At 38.3% G+C, this 15,837-nt stretch overlaps 2 protein-coding genes across 3 annotated transcripts in view; both read right to left on the reverse strand.

The window, feature by feature from the left end:
* LOC311085769 (elastase-1-like) overlaps nucleotides 1-15,837 on the reverse strand; it is a 262,685-nt gene that overhangs the window by 113,085 nt on the left and 133,763 nt on the right. The gene's annotated exons all lie outside the window — the stretch shown is intronic.
* Nucleotides 459-15,837, reverse strand: part of LOC311085759 (uncharacterized protein) — a 31,461-nt gene continuing 16,082 nt past the window's right edge. For both annotated transcript variants that reach the window (XM_084118382.1, XM_084118381.1), the window contains exons 3-5: nucleotides 6,683-7,009; nucleotides 1,931-2,245; nucleotides 459-1,651 (exon numbers count right to left, since the gene is read on the reverse strand). In XM_084118382.1, coding sequence (XP_083974508.1) covers nucleotides 1,461-1,651; nucleotides 1,931-2,245; nucleotides 6,683-7,009 — 833 coding nt within the window. In that variant the 3' untranslated portion in view covers nucleotides 459-1,460. The remainder of the gene's footprint in view (nucleotides 1,652-1,930; nucleotides 2,246-6,682; nucleotides 7,010-15,837) is intronic.

The following is a 15,837-nucleotide window of genomic DNA, read 5'->3' on the forward strand; positions in this document are numbered from 1 at the left end:
CAGTATTAATAGGGTGCTTCTCAATTCTTATTTGTGCATCCTTGTTTGCTTTCCTCGCTTCCTTTCCTCGCGTCTCAGCTCCACCCCCTGTAGGATGCGAGGGAAGGCTGCAAGGAAAAGACGCGAGGACGGAGGGATCGAATGAAAGCTTTTTTTATACATTGGAATCCTTGACCACTCGAGCGTCACTTCACCGCGTCATCATACATGCTTCTAAAATGTATAGGAATAACTATTTAGTAAGGACTAAAATGGAAGCATTTACTATATTCTTAACTTTATAAGCATTATAATATATGGAATTAAAATAAATGTCCTCTTATTATTAACAGTGTGGTCAGGCTGAGAAATGTTCCTCTTCACCAATAGTTTCATGGGGATTAAATTCACACACACACACACACACACACACACACACACACACACACACACACACACACACACACACAAAACTTGACTTGAAAAATCAATATTTATTTGAAAAATGCAACACTTATACAGTAAAACAATACTAACAGAGCAGTTCGGACAATATATCATAATTTGAACCTGCTCCTGCAATTATTTTCACTGACCCCACCACAATTTTTATTTTTTATTTTATCTGTTAGCAACATATTAAGTTTAAATACTTCCAAACATGCAATGATGATGAAACTTAAGCATATTTACTGCCATATCAACACTATTTAGAGAAAGAAATGCGCCAAAATTCTGAAATCTTTGGAAGATATCACTGGACATTTATTTAACCACTGCAAAAGTAAATTTCTAACTTTTAACTCATTTTTTTTATTTAAGTTTTTTGTGTTTACTTAAAAGTAGACCAATCTGATATTATTTGAAATTGAAAAAAAATTAGTTTATTTTGAACTATTTTAACCATTATTTTATGTCAAAAAGTTAATAATTATTTTATTTTATTGACAAAATATTTTAGTTTGTCTTGTATATTTTTCTGCTGTTTTTAAGCAATTTAATCTGTTTTATGATCATATTTGTCACATTTCACTTCCAATCTTTCCGGGTAAATCAAGAAAAATGTATACACTGTATTAGACGTTGGAAATTAATGTGGGAAAAAAAAATATACTCTGAATACTCTGAAAGTAGGTTTACACACACTAAGAAAGTCAAAAAGCGTTAGGTTGTGGCCCGCTCTCTCCTAAACCGAAAAATAGCTGTAGAAACAATTTTACACATAATCGAGCTTCCACAAATAATTACAAAGAAACAACAAGTAACACATTGAATAAAACATGACATTTTGATAAAGAAAGACTGAAATAATACTTCCTTGTAAACATACTCCAATAATCTGTTTTGTTTACAACTTTAAAAAACATATTTACAGCTGTATCTCTAAACCGCCATTGTGTACTGAAATGTTCAGTGTTTGCAAGGAAACTTTCAGACATTCAAAAAAATATTCAGAAAAGAAAAGAAAATAGAGAGACAGTCTATTCTTGTTTAGAAATATCAGATTCATTAAGGTCTGATGATTTTGTCTGGTCTCTCCTCTCTTGTTCAACTTTTCTGGATCTGATGTCATAGATGAGAACAACCACAGCAGCCACTGCAGCCACGCCCACCAGAGCAGAGACGACCAATCGGATCACAGCTTCTGCAGAGCCACAATAGCAGATGTTGTCTGAGGAGGAAAAAACTATGCGATGAAACAGAACCTTCCATTTCAATCAAGATCTGTTTCATCAACAGCTCCGAATGGATCATTGTGACAAACTGGTGTATCTTATATCAACAGAACCAGCAAAGAACAGAGTTAGGATGACAGATGTGCTGATTTGCAGATTTGTTAGAGTTGTGAAAGTTAGTTTCTGCATTGATGCATACTGTTAGGTAAAGAAGTGAGCTATGCTGCTAAATGAGAGATACATTCCAGCTCAGTAATGCTAAAATCACTGCTTACCTGAACCTGTTGGACCTGTGCATGTGAGACAGCAGAGTTGAGTGATGTTGTCCAGATGTGTGGTCTGGTTGCTGATGGGATTGTTCAGCACACAGCTGTAGGTGTTTTTATCCTGATATTCCATCTCCAGATGTAGAGAGATGCTGCTACTGATATTAGACACACTGATGCTGGACAATACACTGATTCCTTTGTACCAGGAGAGAGTCGCCCTTGACACATTCATCACTGAACACACCAATGATCCTGATGATGATGATGATGATGATGATGATGAAGGACAGTATCTAGTAATGACAGGAATGGGCAGAGGAGCTGGAAAATATGCACACAAAAAAGCATACTAAGAATCACTGAGTATACGAAATGGACAAATTGTGACCCGTGCTACAAAATGAGTTGGAACGTGCACGGTCTAATTACGAGCTACAGGCAAAACAAGGGAAATATGTCAATTTTGGTCGAATTTGAGGTCTTCACAAAATCTTCTTTAAGCCCTCGTCTAGTGATCCCAATGCTCCAGATAGCAATTAAACATCTGGAATTATCTTTATTTGGATGTTTTCAGAGAGGTGCGCCTTTTCTAAATTTTTCCTTTGTTTTAATAATTAATGAAAAATTGCCTTTTTCTCTGTTCGCTTCTCGACTACTGGTGCTTCCCCTCAGCACAAGTTTGTGAATATTCATAGTGAATTCTCTATGGCATGAGTCTGAACCAATGAAATGTGACTTTCAAACTCATGCTGATGTAAACAAAACCAGTTTGTTGCTAACCAGTCGCAATAACGCCTCTGGTGATGAATCAAAACACCTTGGCGGTGGCGCCTTGTTATATGATGGAAGCGTCCATCTTCTAAAAACACAAAATGTAAACACGCCAGAAACTTTACAATTTCAAGCTTTTAATTATATATTTTGTCGATGTGTGATTTGATTTGTAATGGATATGGATGATAGTGAGAGTGCTCAGTGGGTGTAAACAATTGAGAAAAACTGTAACCATGTTTACGTTGTAATACACATGTCATTATACACATTTGTGTCCTCATAAACCATATACAAGAACACAAACACACACACACACCCACACACACCCACACCCACACACACCCACACCCACACCCACACACACCCACACCCACACCCACACATTTATATTACACACAGGATGTCCGGGTCCACTGGACCAGGGGCTAATAAAAGTGTGGAAATTGTAGGTCCTGTGTACCTTTACTCTGTCCTCCTCCTGTCAGGGCTTGCTGTTAGTGTGTGTGTGTGTGTGTGTGTGTGTGTGTGTGTGTGTGTGTGTGTGTGTGTGTGTGTGTGTGTGTGTGTGTGTTTGTGTTCTTGTATATGGTTTATGAGGACACAAATGTGTATAATGACATGTGTATTACAACGTGAACATGGTTACAGTTTTTCTCAATTGTTTAGACACAAATTCTGGTACTTGAGACACAATGACCACAACATGTAACTCATTCACCCTGAACCAATTCTGCTAAACTACAAGCACAATTCCTGCTTTACACTCAAATTGCAGTTCTAAAACACACTTTTTTCAAAACACTACACACAATTCTCTGCTTTTGGCACAATTTTCATGCAGAAAATCTCTTGTTTTCACAAGGAACACACTGCCATTCAGATATGCACACTGACTCATCACATGGGCAAACACCCGTCACACAGTTTTACAATGAGCAATCAGAGCTTTAGCATAAAAGAGCAACAGGTGAGCTCTTCAATGGAGCAATGGATGCCAACATTGGATTTATTTATTTTTACTGTAACTGTATACAGTCAATTCTTCTGTTGTTTTGTATGTAGACCACTGTATGTACACCTTTGTGTTGGTTGGGATGTACACTGTGTACGTTGTTTTTGTGGGAAAAATAAAATATATTTGTTACAGTGTATTTATGTGTTCTGAGTATAAAAAAAATATTTTCAAATATTTTACAACACACTTATGTATGCACTGTCTGTAGTACAGTTTTTCTCGATTGTTTACACACATTTTCTGAAAGCATGCCTCATATTCTCAGAACTCTACACACAAATCCAAAAACACACACACAATGGTCAAAACCCCTCAATTCTCCTGCAAAATGAAACTTTACATTCAAAACAATGTTATTTCTTCTCAAAATGGTATTTTGTTTTCAAATGACACACACAAACCATCATATGAATAGACATTTATAAGAACCAGTTGAACACTGATGTGCTCAATGTAAAACACTATGATGAATGGAAAACACTTCTTCTCCAGTCATCATAATGATTTAGGCCTTTTATTGTTCAGTGTTACACTTTCTACAGACAGTACATACATAAGTGTGTTGTAAAATATCTGAGAATATTGTTTTTATACTCAGAACACACAAATACACGGTAACGAATATATTTTATTTTTCCCACAAAAACAATGTACACAGTGTACATCCCAACCAACACAAAGTAGGACATACAGTGGTCTACATACAAAACAACAGAAGAATTGACTGTATACAGTTACAGTAATACAAAAATAAAATCCAATGTTGGCATCCATTGCTCCATTGAAGAGCTCACCTGTTGCCCTTTTATGCTAAAGCTCTGATTGCTAATTGTAAAACTGTGTGACGGGTGTTTGCCCATGTGATGAGTCAGTGTGCATATTTGAATGGCAGTGTGTTCCTTGAGAAAACAAGAGATTTTCTGCATGAAAATTGTGCCAAAAGCAGAGAATTGTGTGTAGTGTTTTGAAAAAAGTGTGTTTTAGAACTGCAATTTGAGTGTAAAGCAGGAATTGTGCTTGTAGTTTAGCAGAATTGGCTCAGGGGGTTGGTGAATGAGTTACATGTTGTGGTCATTGTGTCTCAAGTACCAGAAAATGTGTGTAAACAATCGAGAAAAACTGTAAGTGTAACACTGAACAATAAAAGGCCTAAGTCATATTATGATGAATGGAGAAGAAGTGTTTTCCATTCATCATAGTGTTTTACATTGAGCACAGTGTTCAACTGGTTTTTATAAATGTCTATTCATATGATGGTTTGTGTGTGTCATTTGAAAACAAAATACCATTTTGAGAAGAAATAACATTGTTTTGAATGTAAAGTTTCATTTTGCAGGAGAATTGAGGGGTTTTGCCCATTGTGTGTGTGTTTTTGATTTGTGTGTAGACTTCTGAGAATATGAGGCATGCTTTCAGAAAATGTGTGTAAACAATCGAGAAAAACTGTAAAAAACCAAACAGCTTAAAAAAACATACTAAATGGTGTTTTTTGAAATTCAAAAAATGGCAAAAGTTTTCTGTGATTGGTAGGTTTAGTGGTAGGGTTAGTGTAGGGGGATAGATTATACAGTTTGTACATTAGAAAAACCATTACGCCTATGGAGAATCCCCGTAAACCACATATCCGAGTGAGTGAGTGAGTGTGTGTGTGTGTGTGTGTGTGTGTGTGTGTGTGTGTGTGTGTGTGTGTGTGTGTGTGTGTGTGTGTGTGTGTGTGTGTGTGTGTGTGAGTGTGAGTGTGCGTGTGCGTGTGCGTGTGCGTGTGAGAGAGAGATTGTGTGTAAGTGTGAGAGAGTGTGAGTGCAAAAGTGAGTTTTGTTTCTACCTCTCCTGTTCCCGCACAAGGTTGCAATTCTTAAATGTGATCTAACAAAGCTAAAGAGAAAATATTAACTGTTATATATGCTGTTAATATTGCTTGTAATTGGGATGAAGTAAACATCTGTTGAGTATTTTAACATAAAATTGTTTGATTGTGTTGAATTAAAAACCCAAAAATGCAGCGGGTCCACCAGACCCACGAACAATATATAACAAAAATGCTATTTGGCTGAATAACAAAAATATGAACACCACACAAGGGTAAAATGAGTGAAATCAAGGCTTAAATGAACATAAAAAGTTGTGAGAGAATGAGGTGTGTGTGAGATCCGCATCAGCAGCTGCAGGTCTTAAAGTGACAGCAGCCAATAATGCTCTCTGTCAGTAAAGTTAATCAAAGAACAAAGGAAACAGAGACAATCCCTCAGTGCAGTTACACTGTTGGATGGCAATAATTATTATTTTTTATTTTTTTTATCTTGACATCAAGTAGCTGTATTAGTATCAGTGATACTGACCTTCATTTATAAAAAGATGCCATATTATAAGATGCCAAGTATTTAAAATATACTGTATTTATGTTGTCTCTACATTAATTTGGAGATTAACTGTGAAATTATTATAAAATAATATAAACCCTATAAAATGTTGTTGTTTTTTTAAATTGCGTTTGCATTTAATTATTCGTCATTTGGTGGCTCTGATGCGAAAAAAGCAGAAAATCTAACCCGATCCAATTTTTTTTATTTATTTTTTGTCATATGAAGGTTTCGGAGGCAGTGTGTAAATGTGATTGACACAATGTGAGGTAGTATTTATTAACGTGGGAAAATTCCAGACAAGAATTTCGGACTCAGTGTGCAAGGACCTTTAGTCTTATTTAAATAAAAAAAACTTGTAAACATGAGATGGAAAATCTGTTATTGATATTTTGTTGCATAATTTCGTTTCATTTTTGAAAATGTGCTCATTCTGACTTGCCAGCATGGGTCACAATTAATCTCTATATTATACAATATAGCGATGAATTGTATCTATATTTGTATATCTAATAAACAATTTAGAAGCAGTATAAATGAAAATATTTAATATTATTTAATACATTTAATATTTAATAATAAATAAATAACATAGAATTCTCTACTCACCGTAGACAGTAACACTAAAGGACTTCCTCAAAAGTTGTTTTCCAGTGATCTCTAGTGTATAAAGTCCAGTGTCTGTGGTTCTCATGTTCTTGATGGTCAGAGATCCAGTCTGAGGATTCAGCTGCAGTCTGTCTCTGAATCTCTCAGCACTATCATTATATGAGATCTGATGAGTTGTTATATTGATTGTAGCTATTACTGCACTTCTAAATGACAACTCTAACTTATGATTTTTCTGTGTTTCAGTAAGATCAGGGTTTAGAGTGACAGAATCTCCCTCCTTCACTGGCACTGTCTTCACTTCATCTTTATCAGCACCAAACACTCCTGCAGAACAAACAGACAATGTTAATCAATCAAATGGCGGCCTTCTTGGCCAGGGCTCCTTCGTAAAAGAGACTTGTTCTCAAAGGATTTCCCTGGTTAAATAAAGGTTAAATGAAAAAAAAAAAAAAAAAAAACATTAAGTCATTTGGTTGGTTCATTAGGGCACTTATTAAAACATTGCTGTATTTTATTTTTATTATTTAAAACAGAATCATTCTAAAACCTCTTTTATATGTTGCACCAATTTCAGACATGAGGCCTGTACCATGAAGGTAGCTGAACAAACTCGGGGTTACAGGATAAGTTTTGAGTTGACAAAACCAAACCGATGCAATCAGGCTTTATTGGTACCATGATGCAGCTCATTAACTTTCTCTGTCAACTCAGGCTTTGATCCTAGTCCACGCGCGCGTGCACATAAAAGAGTGACGTCGACACTGAACAACCAATCGTGGGTAGAGCGAGAGCGATATATTTTTCCGCGGAGGAGCAAGAGATAATCATTCATAATTACGATGAATTTAAATATGTATTTCAACCTCGAAACAATACGGTCTCTGCTGCCAAAGCAAGAGAAGACTGTTGGAGAAAGATTGCTGATTGTTAATGTGTTAAACAAATAGCCTACGTTCTATATTTATGTAAAATTATGTAGCCTGTATATTTATGTGTAGCCTATATGTGTAATATAGCCTATAGCCTATTTTTATAATATATAAAAAATGCGCATGTATGTACTAAGAAAGATTAATATTCATTGATTTTTAGTTGCAACCCCAACTCCAAATGTTCTTGGCAGCAGATAAAGACAAAATATACAAAAAATAATTCAAAGTGGTGAGTATTTACCACAACCTTTTATTATTTTTGTGAACATTTTATCACAAACACTTGCTTGCAGCAAACAGAAATAAAGAGTAAAATTCAGAAAACCAGAATACACTGGCGGAGGAGTTGGCTCTGAGTGCAATAAGGGACGGCTGTACAATCTGACCCTGGTGCTGGCTCCTCTTAGCAAGTAACACTGGGTATGTGTGCAATACATTACTACTTTTTTTAAGTTTTAAATATGGCTGACTGTATGTTCTGCAGTAGAGGGAAATACAGTGTCCCTGTTGAAGACAGCACACACACACAGTCTCCTACACATGCAGCAGACAGAACACAATGAACATAACTTGCTTTATAACAGTTATGCTTTACATTGGTCTTTTATTTGGGTGAACCAAATGATGAAGACACTCTGTCTGTGTGTTCTGAGACAGTTGCTGATGTGAATGCACTGGGCTTTTTATTATGGCAAACATTTGAATGTGTGGCATAAAAAGGGACTGGACCTTACACATCTCTTTTATTGTAGGATTTTTCACAACCTGCCCCAGAAACTGAGGCCTCTACCTCAATGGGCTTAAGAAGAAACGTGAACAAGATAAGGATTTAAAACCCTTGACATAAATTACAGTCAGTCCTGTTTTTGTAGGAAGTCAAGGAACTTTTTGTGATTTTGATGAGCCTCCAGAAAACTTGTAATGATCATGTTTGTGGTGGAATTATGTTTCAGGTGGAAACAGACTCAGTCAGGGCCCTGTACAAAAGGAGTCTTGAACTAGACTGCACACTAAAGGAGACTTGAACTAGACTGCACACTAAAGGAGCTGACTGTGAGCTGAGGAGGCTCCAAACAAAATCAAACAGCTGGATAAAACTGATCTCAGTATGTGAACTTATTTAACCAAGTAACACTTTAGTATGAATATTTATTAATGCAACTTTCTCTTGCTCTCTTTCTCCCTCCAATCCCACAAAACCAATATAAGAGTTTGAGACCTATCTGCAGTTTCAGTGTGCTTTTATTAAATGTAATATTGTATGGTGATTGCATCTACATCTGCACCAGCTGGGTGGTCAAGTGTGATCGGGTCAGTTTCATCGGGGAGAAGCTGGTTTTGTGGTGTTTCTTGCTCCTTTCTAATGGTGGCTATATTGTGCAGAATGGCACATGCAGCCACTATCTGTGATGCCCGCTCTGGTGACTCTTAAGGGCCGAACACAGTTAATGTGCCTTTAGGAGGCCAAAGGTCATCTCTATCTTCACTCTGGTTTTACTGAGGGCCACACTGAAGCGGTGCTGTGGCCCTATCTGAGGGTCATGATAGGGGGTTATTGTGTAGGTTTTTCTATCTCAGTTCAAATTAACAGTGTTTTGTATTGTACCAAATTTAACTTGCTTTATTTAAAGCGCTGACACAACACAGACTCACGGAAAATTCCATGCACTGGAGCCAGGCCATTTGGCATCCAAACTTGTGATCATACGTTCATGTGACCACAAGTCATCTGCAGATGAAATGTTTAGTAGATCATTGTTATATCTGTTAATGTTACTATTAATTTAAAGATTCATCTCACAGAAAAAAAAATCATCTCACATATTCACATCATCTCTACCTGAACATTAAGGCTGTGATAGGACTTCCTATTAACATAATCTGCCTCATGTTCCCTAGAGCAGTGGAGATTGGAGCAATAGACTGTATACATGTTGCAATGACTCTAGGGAATCATATCATAAGATTAACAGAATAATAATAAAAAAGACTTAAAATAATTCTTAACATGTATTATATTATATAGTACATTTGGGAAATGTTCTTTTTGAAGAAAAAAAAAAAAGTGTTCATATGATGTCACCCTATCAATATATCTTACCGGCAATTTTATAAAAGCCCTCTTTTATGGACATGGTCGATAAATGTCCGGGGAACACTATTAATGAAACTATTCATGTACTCCTGCAGAGCGAGGACCACCTTACGAATGGTTCAACAAACCGTGTTTACCCCTATAGCTTCTGTGCGTCACCCACCGTGCAAGTATATACCACTTATACACCACTTTTGTCTGGCTAAAAACTCTTTCTCTACGAAGTGCTCGTCTAATAATTTGCGCTGAGATGTCCACCGGATTTGGAAGAAAAGGTGAAGTCATTGCAACAGACACTAGGAATAAGTTACGTCACCTATATGTTTCTTTGCTCTCAGCTGATTGGTCAAACTTCAGTCTGAGATCTTGAATCCAGAACATAGCCTGCCCTGAGCAGGTTAGCCGTGCAGCGTAAGATACCATGGCAACGAACACCAATTAAAGCCGAGCTACTTTCATAGTACCTAAAACCCAGGGTTGGTGGAAACTAAACTGAAACATAGCTGGCTAGCCACCTAAACCAGCTTCAAGGTACAGGCTCCTGGTTTCACAGACAGGGCTTAGATTAAACCAGCATTAGGAGCTGCTCACTGCAGAGCAAATGAGCTTACGTGTAGCTTCTCCTCGCCAAAGCTCCAGCGATGAGGAGCAAATGTTATTTGGGCCTAATGGGTGGAACTAGAATTTCTAACCACAACTATATCTGCTGACTGCTGAAGCTTAGGTTACAAAACTGCTCGGAGACACGAAGGTAGAGATCCAAATGCAGCTTTATTAGAATAATCAACAGGCAGGGTAAATCAGGGGCAGACAGAACAACGGAGATAATCTCTGAGCAGAAACAGTTAACAGGCAAGGGTCGAGGCAGCCGGCAGGAATCACAGTCCAATGAACAACCTGGGTCAAGACAGGCAGCAGATAGTGATGTTACATATGACACTGAAGCGTCGATGCGCGTATCACATAAGCGACACAATTTGTAGTGAAGCCCCGTATCGGGGCGTGTATTGGTTTACTATAGAGTCACGTGATCGATGACAAACGAAGCCTCACTTTCTGTCCAGTCACGTGCGCGTTTCGCTTTGGGTGTCAGAAGGCTCGAACTTCAGATCGTATTTAACGAGTCATAGGCCTATTTCACAAAATGGCGACCGAGACCGGAAGTAGGGTAACGATACTTCCGGTCGCGCCGCCGCCCGCTACGATCGCCATTCATTCTCAAAATGGACTGTGAACAGCTTGTTTTCTCTGTCATTAATATATCTGACAAAAGTAAGAATAGCAGATGTTGTCCGTTTTTTTGATAGTTTTCATGGAGCTGTGACAAGATCGAAATTGGACAAAGGTTACAAATTATTCTTGACGTTTGCTTACATAAAAAAAAAAAGTTCCATTCATTTAAATGGCATGGCACTTGATGACTAAGCTCACACTTACTATAGCTAAACAAAATAAATAAATAAATAAATAAATAGAAATGATGTCTGATTGTAGGCTATGTTTGAAATCTAGTGGCTTTTGTTAAAATTTCATGTTATTAAGTGTTAGTTTGTCCCGGAGATTGCAGCAATCTTCCACTAGTGACTAGATTATGGCTCATTTTTCATGTTACCACCATGAATGAAACTAAGACTTGTACATCTTTACAGTGAATTTGACCTAACGTTGCTAGTGGGTCTAATAATGAAATTAAGGCAAATAATTAAAAAAATGGTTAGACTAAAAACATGAATGAAGTGAGTGATATTACATGTTTTAAAAAATCATGATGTTACAAAATCACGTTTTACTGTCGGGTCCCCTTATGAAAAGAAAATATATTTCCCTATATATGAATGATCAATATATTGAATGGTTTAACAGTATATTTGAAAATATACAGAATAATATATTGTGTTAATATTACAATAGTGAATAATACATAAAGAATTTTCATATATTTAAAAATGTGAGACATATATTTACTAATATATCATAATGTATGTAATTTTATATTCAGTAATACACTTCATAATATACAGGGATTAAAGTTATCAGTCGCTACGAGAGTATACGACGGATTTCCGTCAATATCAGCGTTCCCCCCTGTCCTTATATCTTAAATTCACTGTTCATAATTTTAATGCTGTAAATATGCTTACATTTCTCAAATAGTGTAATAAATGTCTTAATTTTAGTTTGAATGGGAAAGACGAGGTGATTCACCCTGCTTAGGGGGATGTGATCAAAGCCTGGAGTGGAGCAAAAGCATGTTCCTCTCTCCACTCTTAGCGTTGTGTTATCACTCCGCTCCTGATCCACTCCGGGTTTTCCAGTCCCGCTCACGGAAAAACTGCTCCGTGTTCACTAATTTTTAAGAAAGTTACAGAAAACAACTTCTACAAACAATTTTAATTTGTCAACAGTTAATAATAATAAATAAAAGTGCATGACGTGGAAATCAGATAACAATCAAGTGCAATATAAACATGTTTTGTCAGGGCATCACTCCCGAACCGGCATCAACACTCCATTTTCAACATCTGCTTCCTCCTTCACACCACAGACACGTCTTTTTGTCGTCTGTGTCTGGCCTGATTTAACTTCTCCCCCAGTTGTTCCATGAAAACCTGCAAAGCACGGCCTGCGGTGTAAGATATCTACGACCGGACTCTCGTAGATTCGTAAGTTACACGGACTTCATCCTCCGTGAAGTGCTTAACACACAAAAAAGTGCCCCTCTTCTCTCGGTATAGCCCAAATCCAGCGCTTTTTCAACATTTCGTCAAAAGGAAAGCTGTGCAATAATAAATACGGTTGTTTCTTCTATGAGTGCAAACATAAAAAGGTACGCAACAGGACTGGCCGCTTTTAGTCTCCGCATTTGTCCTCCGACTGCTACTGCTAGTGCTTTCACCGGAAAAGAGTTTACCCTACTTCCGGTCTCGGCGGCCATTTTTGTGAAATAGGCCTATTGTTGCCTCAGTCTGGTTGATATTTACAATTATTGATATTGTGTGTGTGTGTAGAGAGAGAGAGAGAGAGAGAGAGAGAGAGAGAGAGAGAGAGAGAGAGAGAGAGAGAGAGAGAGTAGGCCTACATTAAATCTTATTGAATCATATAAGCTTATAAGCTATTATATTTTATTGTCACACTTTAATGGGAAAATTAATTTATTTAATGAACAAATCAAACACAAACATGTAAGGCTTTTATTTGTACACATAACATTGAAACTATGGAGTGTGTTGTGGTTGCTTCATCTGCCAGAGCTTCTAACACAGGCTTCTGGCTGCTTTATTATGACCGCCGCTAGTGTAGCTAGCGAAAGCGGTCATATAGGGATTGTCAAAGTTTTTTTTTTTTTTTTTTTTGTCACCTTACTGAATTTTTCGTCAACGATACCAGGGACACCGAAGCACCGGGGAACATGAAATTTGGTGGGCATGTAGCCCCACTAGACTTCTAAGGAAAAATTTCGTTTGGTCCCTGGGGGCCACTCCCCCCCCGCGCTGGGCCCCCCCAAACCCAAAAAATGCAGTTTTTCCTAAATAAGTACCTGAACCGTGGCACCGAGGATGAAGAAATTTTTATGGTATGTTGGTCTACTAGACTTTTACGGAAAAATTTCGTTTGGTCCCCGGGGGCCACTTCCCCCTCCCCCCCCCCCCGCGCTGGGGCCCCCGTAAATTTTTCGTCAACGATACCAGGGACACCGAAGCACCGGGGAACATGAAATTTGGTGGGCATGTAGCCCCACTAGACTTCTAAGGAAAATTTTCGTTTGGTCCCCGGGGGCCTCTCCCCCCCCTGCCCTGGGCCCCCCCAAACCCAAAAAAATGCAGTTTTTCCTAAATAAGTACATGAACCGTGGCACCGAGGATGAAGAAATTTTTATGGTATGTTGGTCTACTAGACTTTTACGGAAAAATTTCGTTTGGTCCCCGGGGGCCACTCCCCCCCCCCGCGCTGGGGCCCCTGTAAATTTTTCGTCAACGATACCAGGGACACCGAAGCACCGGGGAACATGAAATTTGGTGGGCATGTAGCCCCACTAGACTTCTAAGGAAAAATTTCGTTTGGTCCCCGGGGGCCACTCCCCCCCCGCGCTGGGCCCCCCCAAACCCCAAAAAATGCAGTTTTTCCTAAATAACTACCTGAACCGTGGCACCGAGGATGAAGAAATTTTTATGGTATGTTGCTCTTAAGGGCCCACATCAACCTAGCCCACAATCACTCATTTGTGATTTGCGCCCCTCCCATAAAAAATGAAAATGCAATATTATTCTGCTTTAATCGCCCCTATCTTCAGTGGAGATGTTCAGAACTGCACCATATTTCATGTGTATGATTAACTTGACATCCTCTGCGGGTATCCTCTTCTAAGTTTTGTAGAATTTCATCCATGGGGGGGTATAAAATAAATTCATTTATGTGCACATTTAGTGACTGTACACTCATCGGCCTGTAGATGGTGCTGTTGAGCGAAGGGTTGCTGGTTTAGGATGATACTGTCACACACACACATGCAGGAATACAAACAAACGCAAGCATGCACACACACTGACATCCACACGCACAGACACACACCCATACACACACATACAAATCCACATGCACAGACACACACACACAAGCGCACACATGTACGCACACGCACAGACACACACACACACACAGACACACACATACACAAACACACACACAGACAGACATGCACATACTATTACTTTTTTTAGGTATATACATAAACACGCAATACAGCCAAATTACTCCACGTCATTTATTTTTGTGGAAAGCCAGTGCAGGCCTGAGCGGCGGTCATATTTTGTACCGCGATGCGGTACATCTAGTTTTAAATAAGCACCAGATGGCACTGTTCTCAGCGCTGTTCTCGACACTCTCGAAGCTTTGAATATTTTCCCGGAACAGTCAGGGGAAAGCCTCAGTGATTCATGAGGCTTCATTTCCCCATCCCTAGCAGCAGAACAATCAGAGGTCGATATAACAGCCCGAGTCTAGGTAAGCAACAGAATTCGGTATAAACAATCCAAGGTCAGTAACGGTTTAGCAAACACAGGAAAAATGCTCAGACATTGTACACCAGGGCAAGGCAATACTTCACAGTGAACTGAAGAGTGACAGAGGTTTATATGGGTGTATGTGAATGAGCTGCAGGTGTATGAGATGAGTGCTGATGAGCTGCAGGTGTATGTGCAATCAGTCCCAGGTAAGCGGCATGATGGGATGTTGAGTTTGTGAAGTGATCAGTCTGATGTGGAGTGCCCTCTGGTGACTCTCAGAGGCACTCCAGCTGGTGATCGTTACACTTATATATCTAACGGCAGATGAAGGAAAACCGTAAATCTCCATTCCTAATTCATGATTCAGTCCTAATCATACAGTGCATGTTCACAATAACAGATTAAATAAATAAAAGTATGATTTAAACTATGTTTTACGTCTGATATACACATCTAGATGAAATATGTCATTCTCATTAATGCACTTAAATTACATGAAATCATTACTGAGAAGTTACAACATTTTTTATATTATAATAATTAGAAATGTGTTGTATGCGATGATTTTGAACACTTTTTCTGTGGCATGCTGTTTTAATGTTTTAACTACAGCAAGGATTGCTTACCATGATAATAGCGGATTGTCTGAGAACATATTTTCACGCAAATAATGTACAATAAGGCCTATCTGTTTCCATTAAAAATATAAATCAGATTTAAATACTATTTGGACAGTGGAAAAGATTGAGAATTTTTTTCTCTGAAATGTATTCTATACTATTTGATTTATTTATTCAAAAACAAGGCATGGGCTAAATAATAAAGGATAGACTAAATGATTTTTAGCAATTTAATGTGACGGAACATCCAAAAGACTCAGGGTTATGGAATAGAATTTAAAATGACATGATAATACACACTCCAGTACAGTAGGTGGCGGCATGCACCTAAACGTTGTTTGCAGTCCGCCATTAAAGAAGAAGAAGAAGAAGAAGAAGAAGAAGTCTTGTGCTGGGGCGTGTTCCCGAGAGCAACGAGGAGTAGGAGGGATTGGGCGGTGGTTGCGGGAAACAGCAGCGGAAGTGACGTTCACGACAAGGTTGGGCCGAGGTAAATGCTGAC

Source organism: Abramis brama (assembly GCF_963993115.1).
Source record: "Abramis brama genome assembly, chromosome: 6".
In the NCBI taxonomy this organism is placed as follows: Eukaryota; Metazoa; Chordata; class Actinopteri; order Cypriniformes; family Leuciscidae; genus Abramis; species Abramis brama.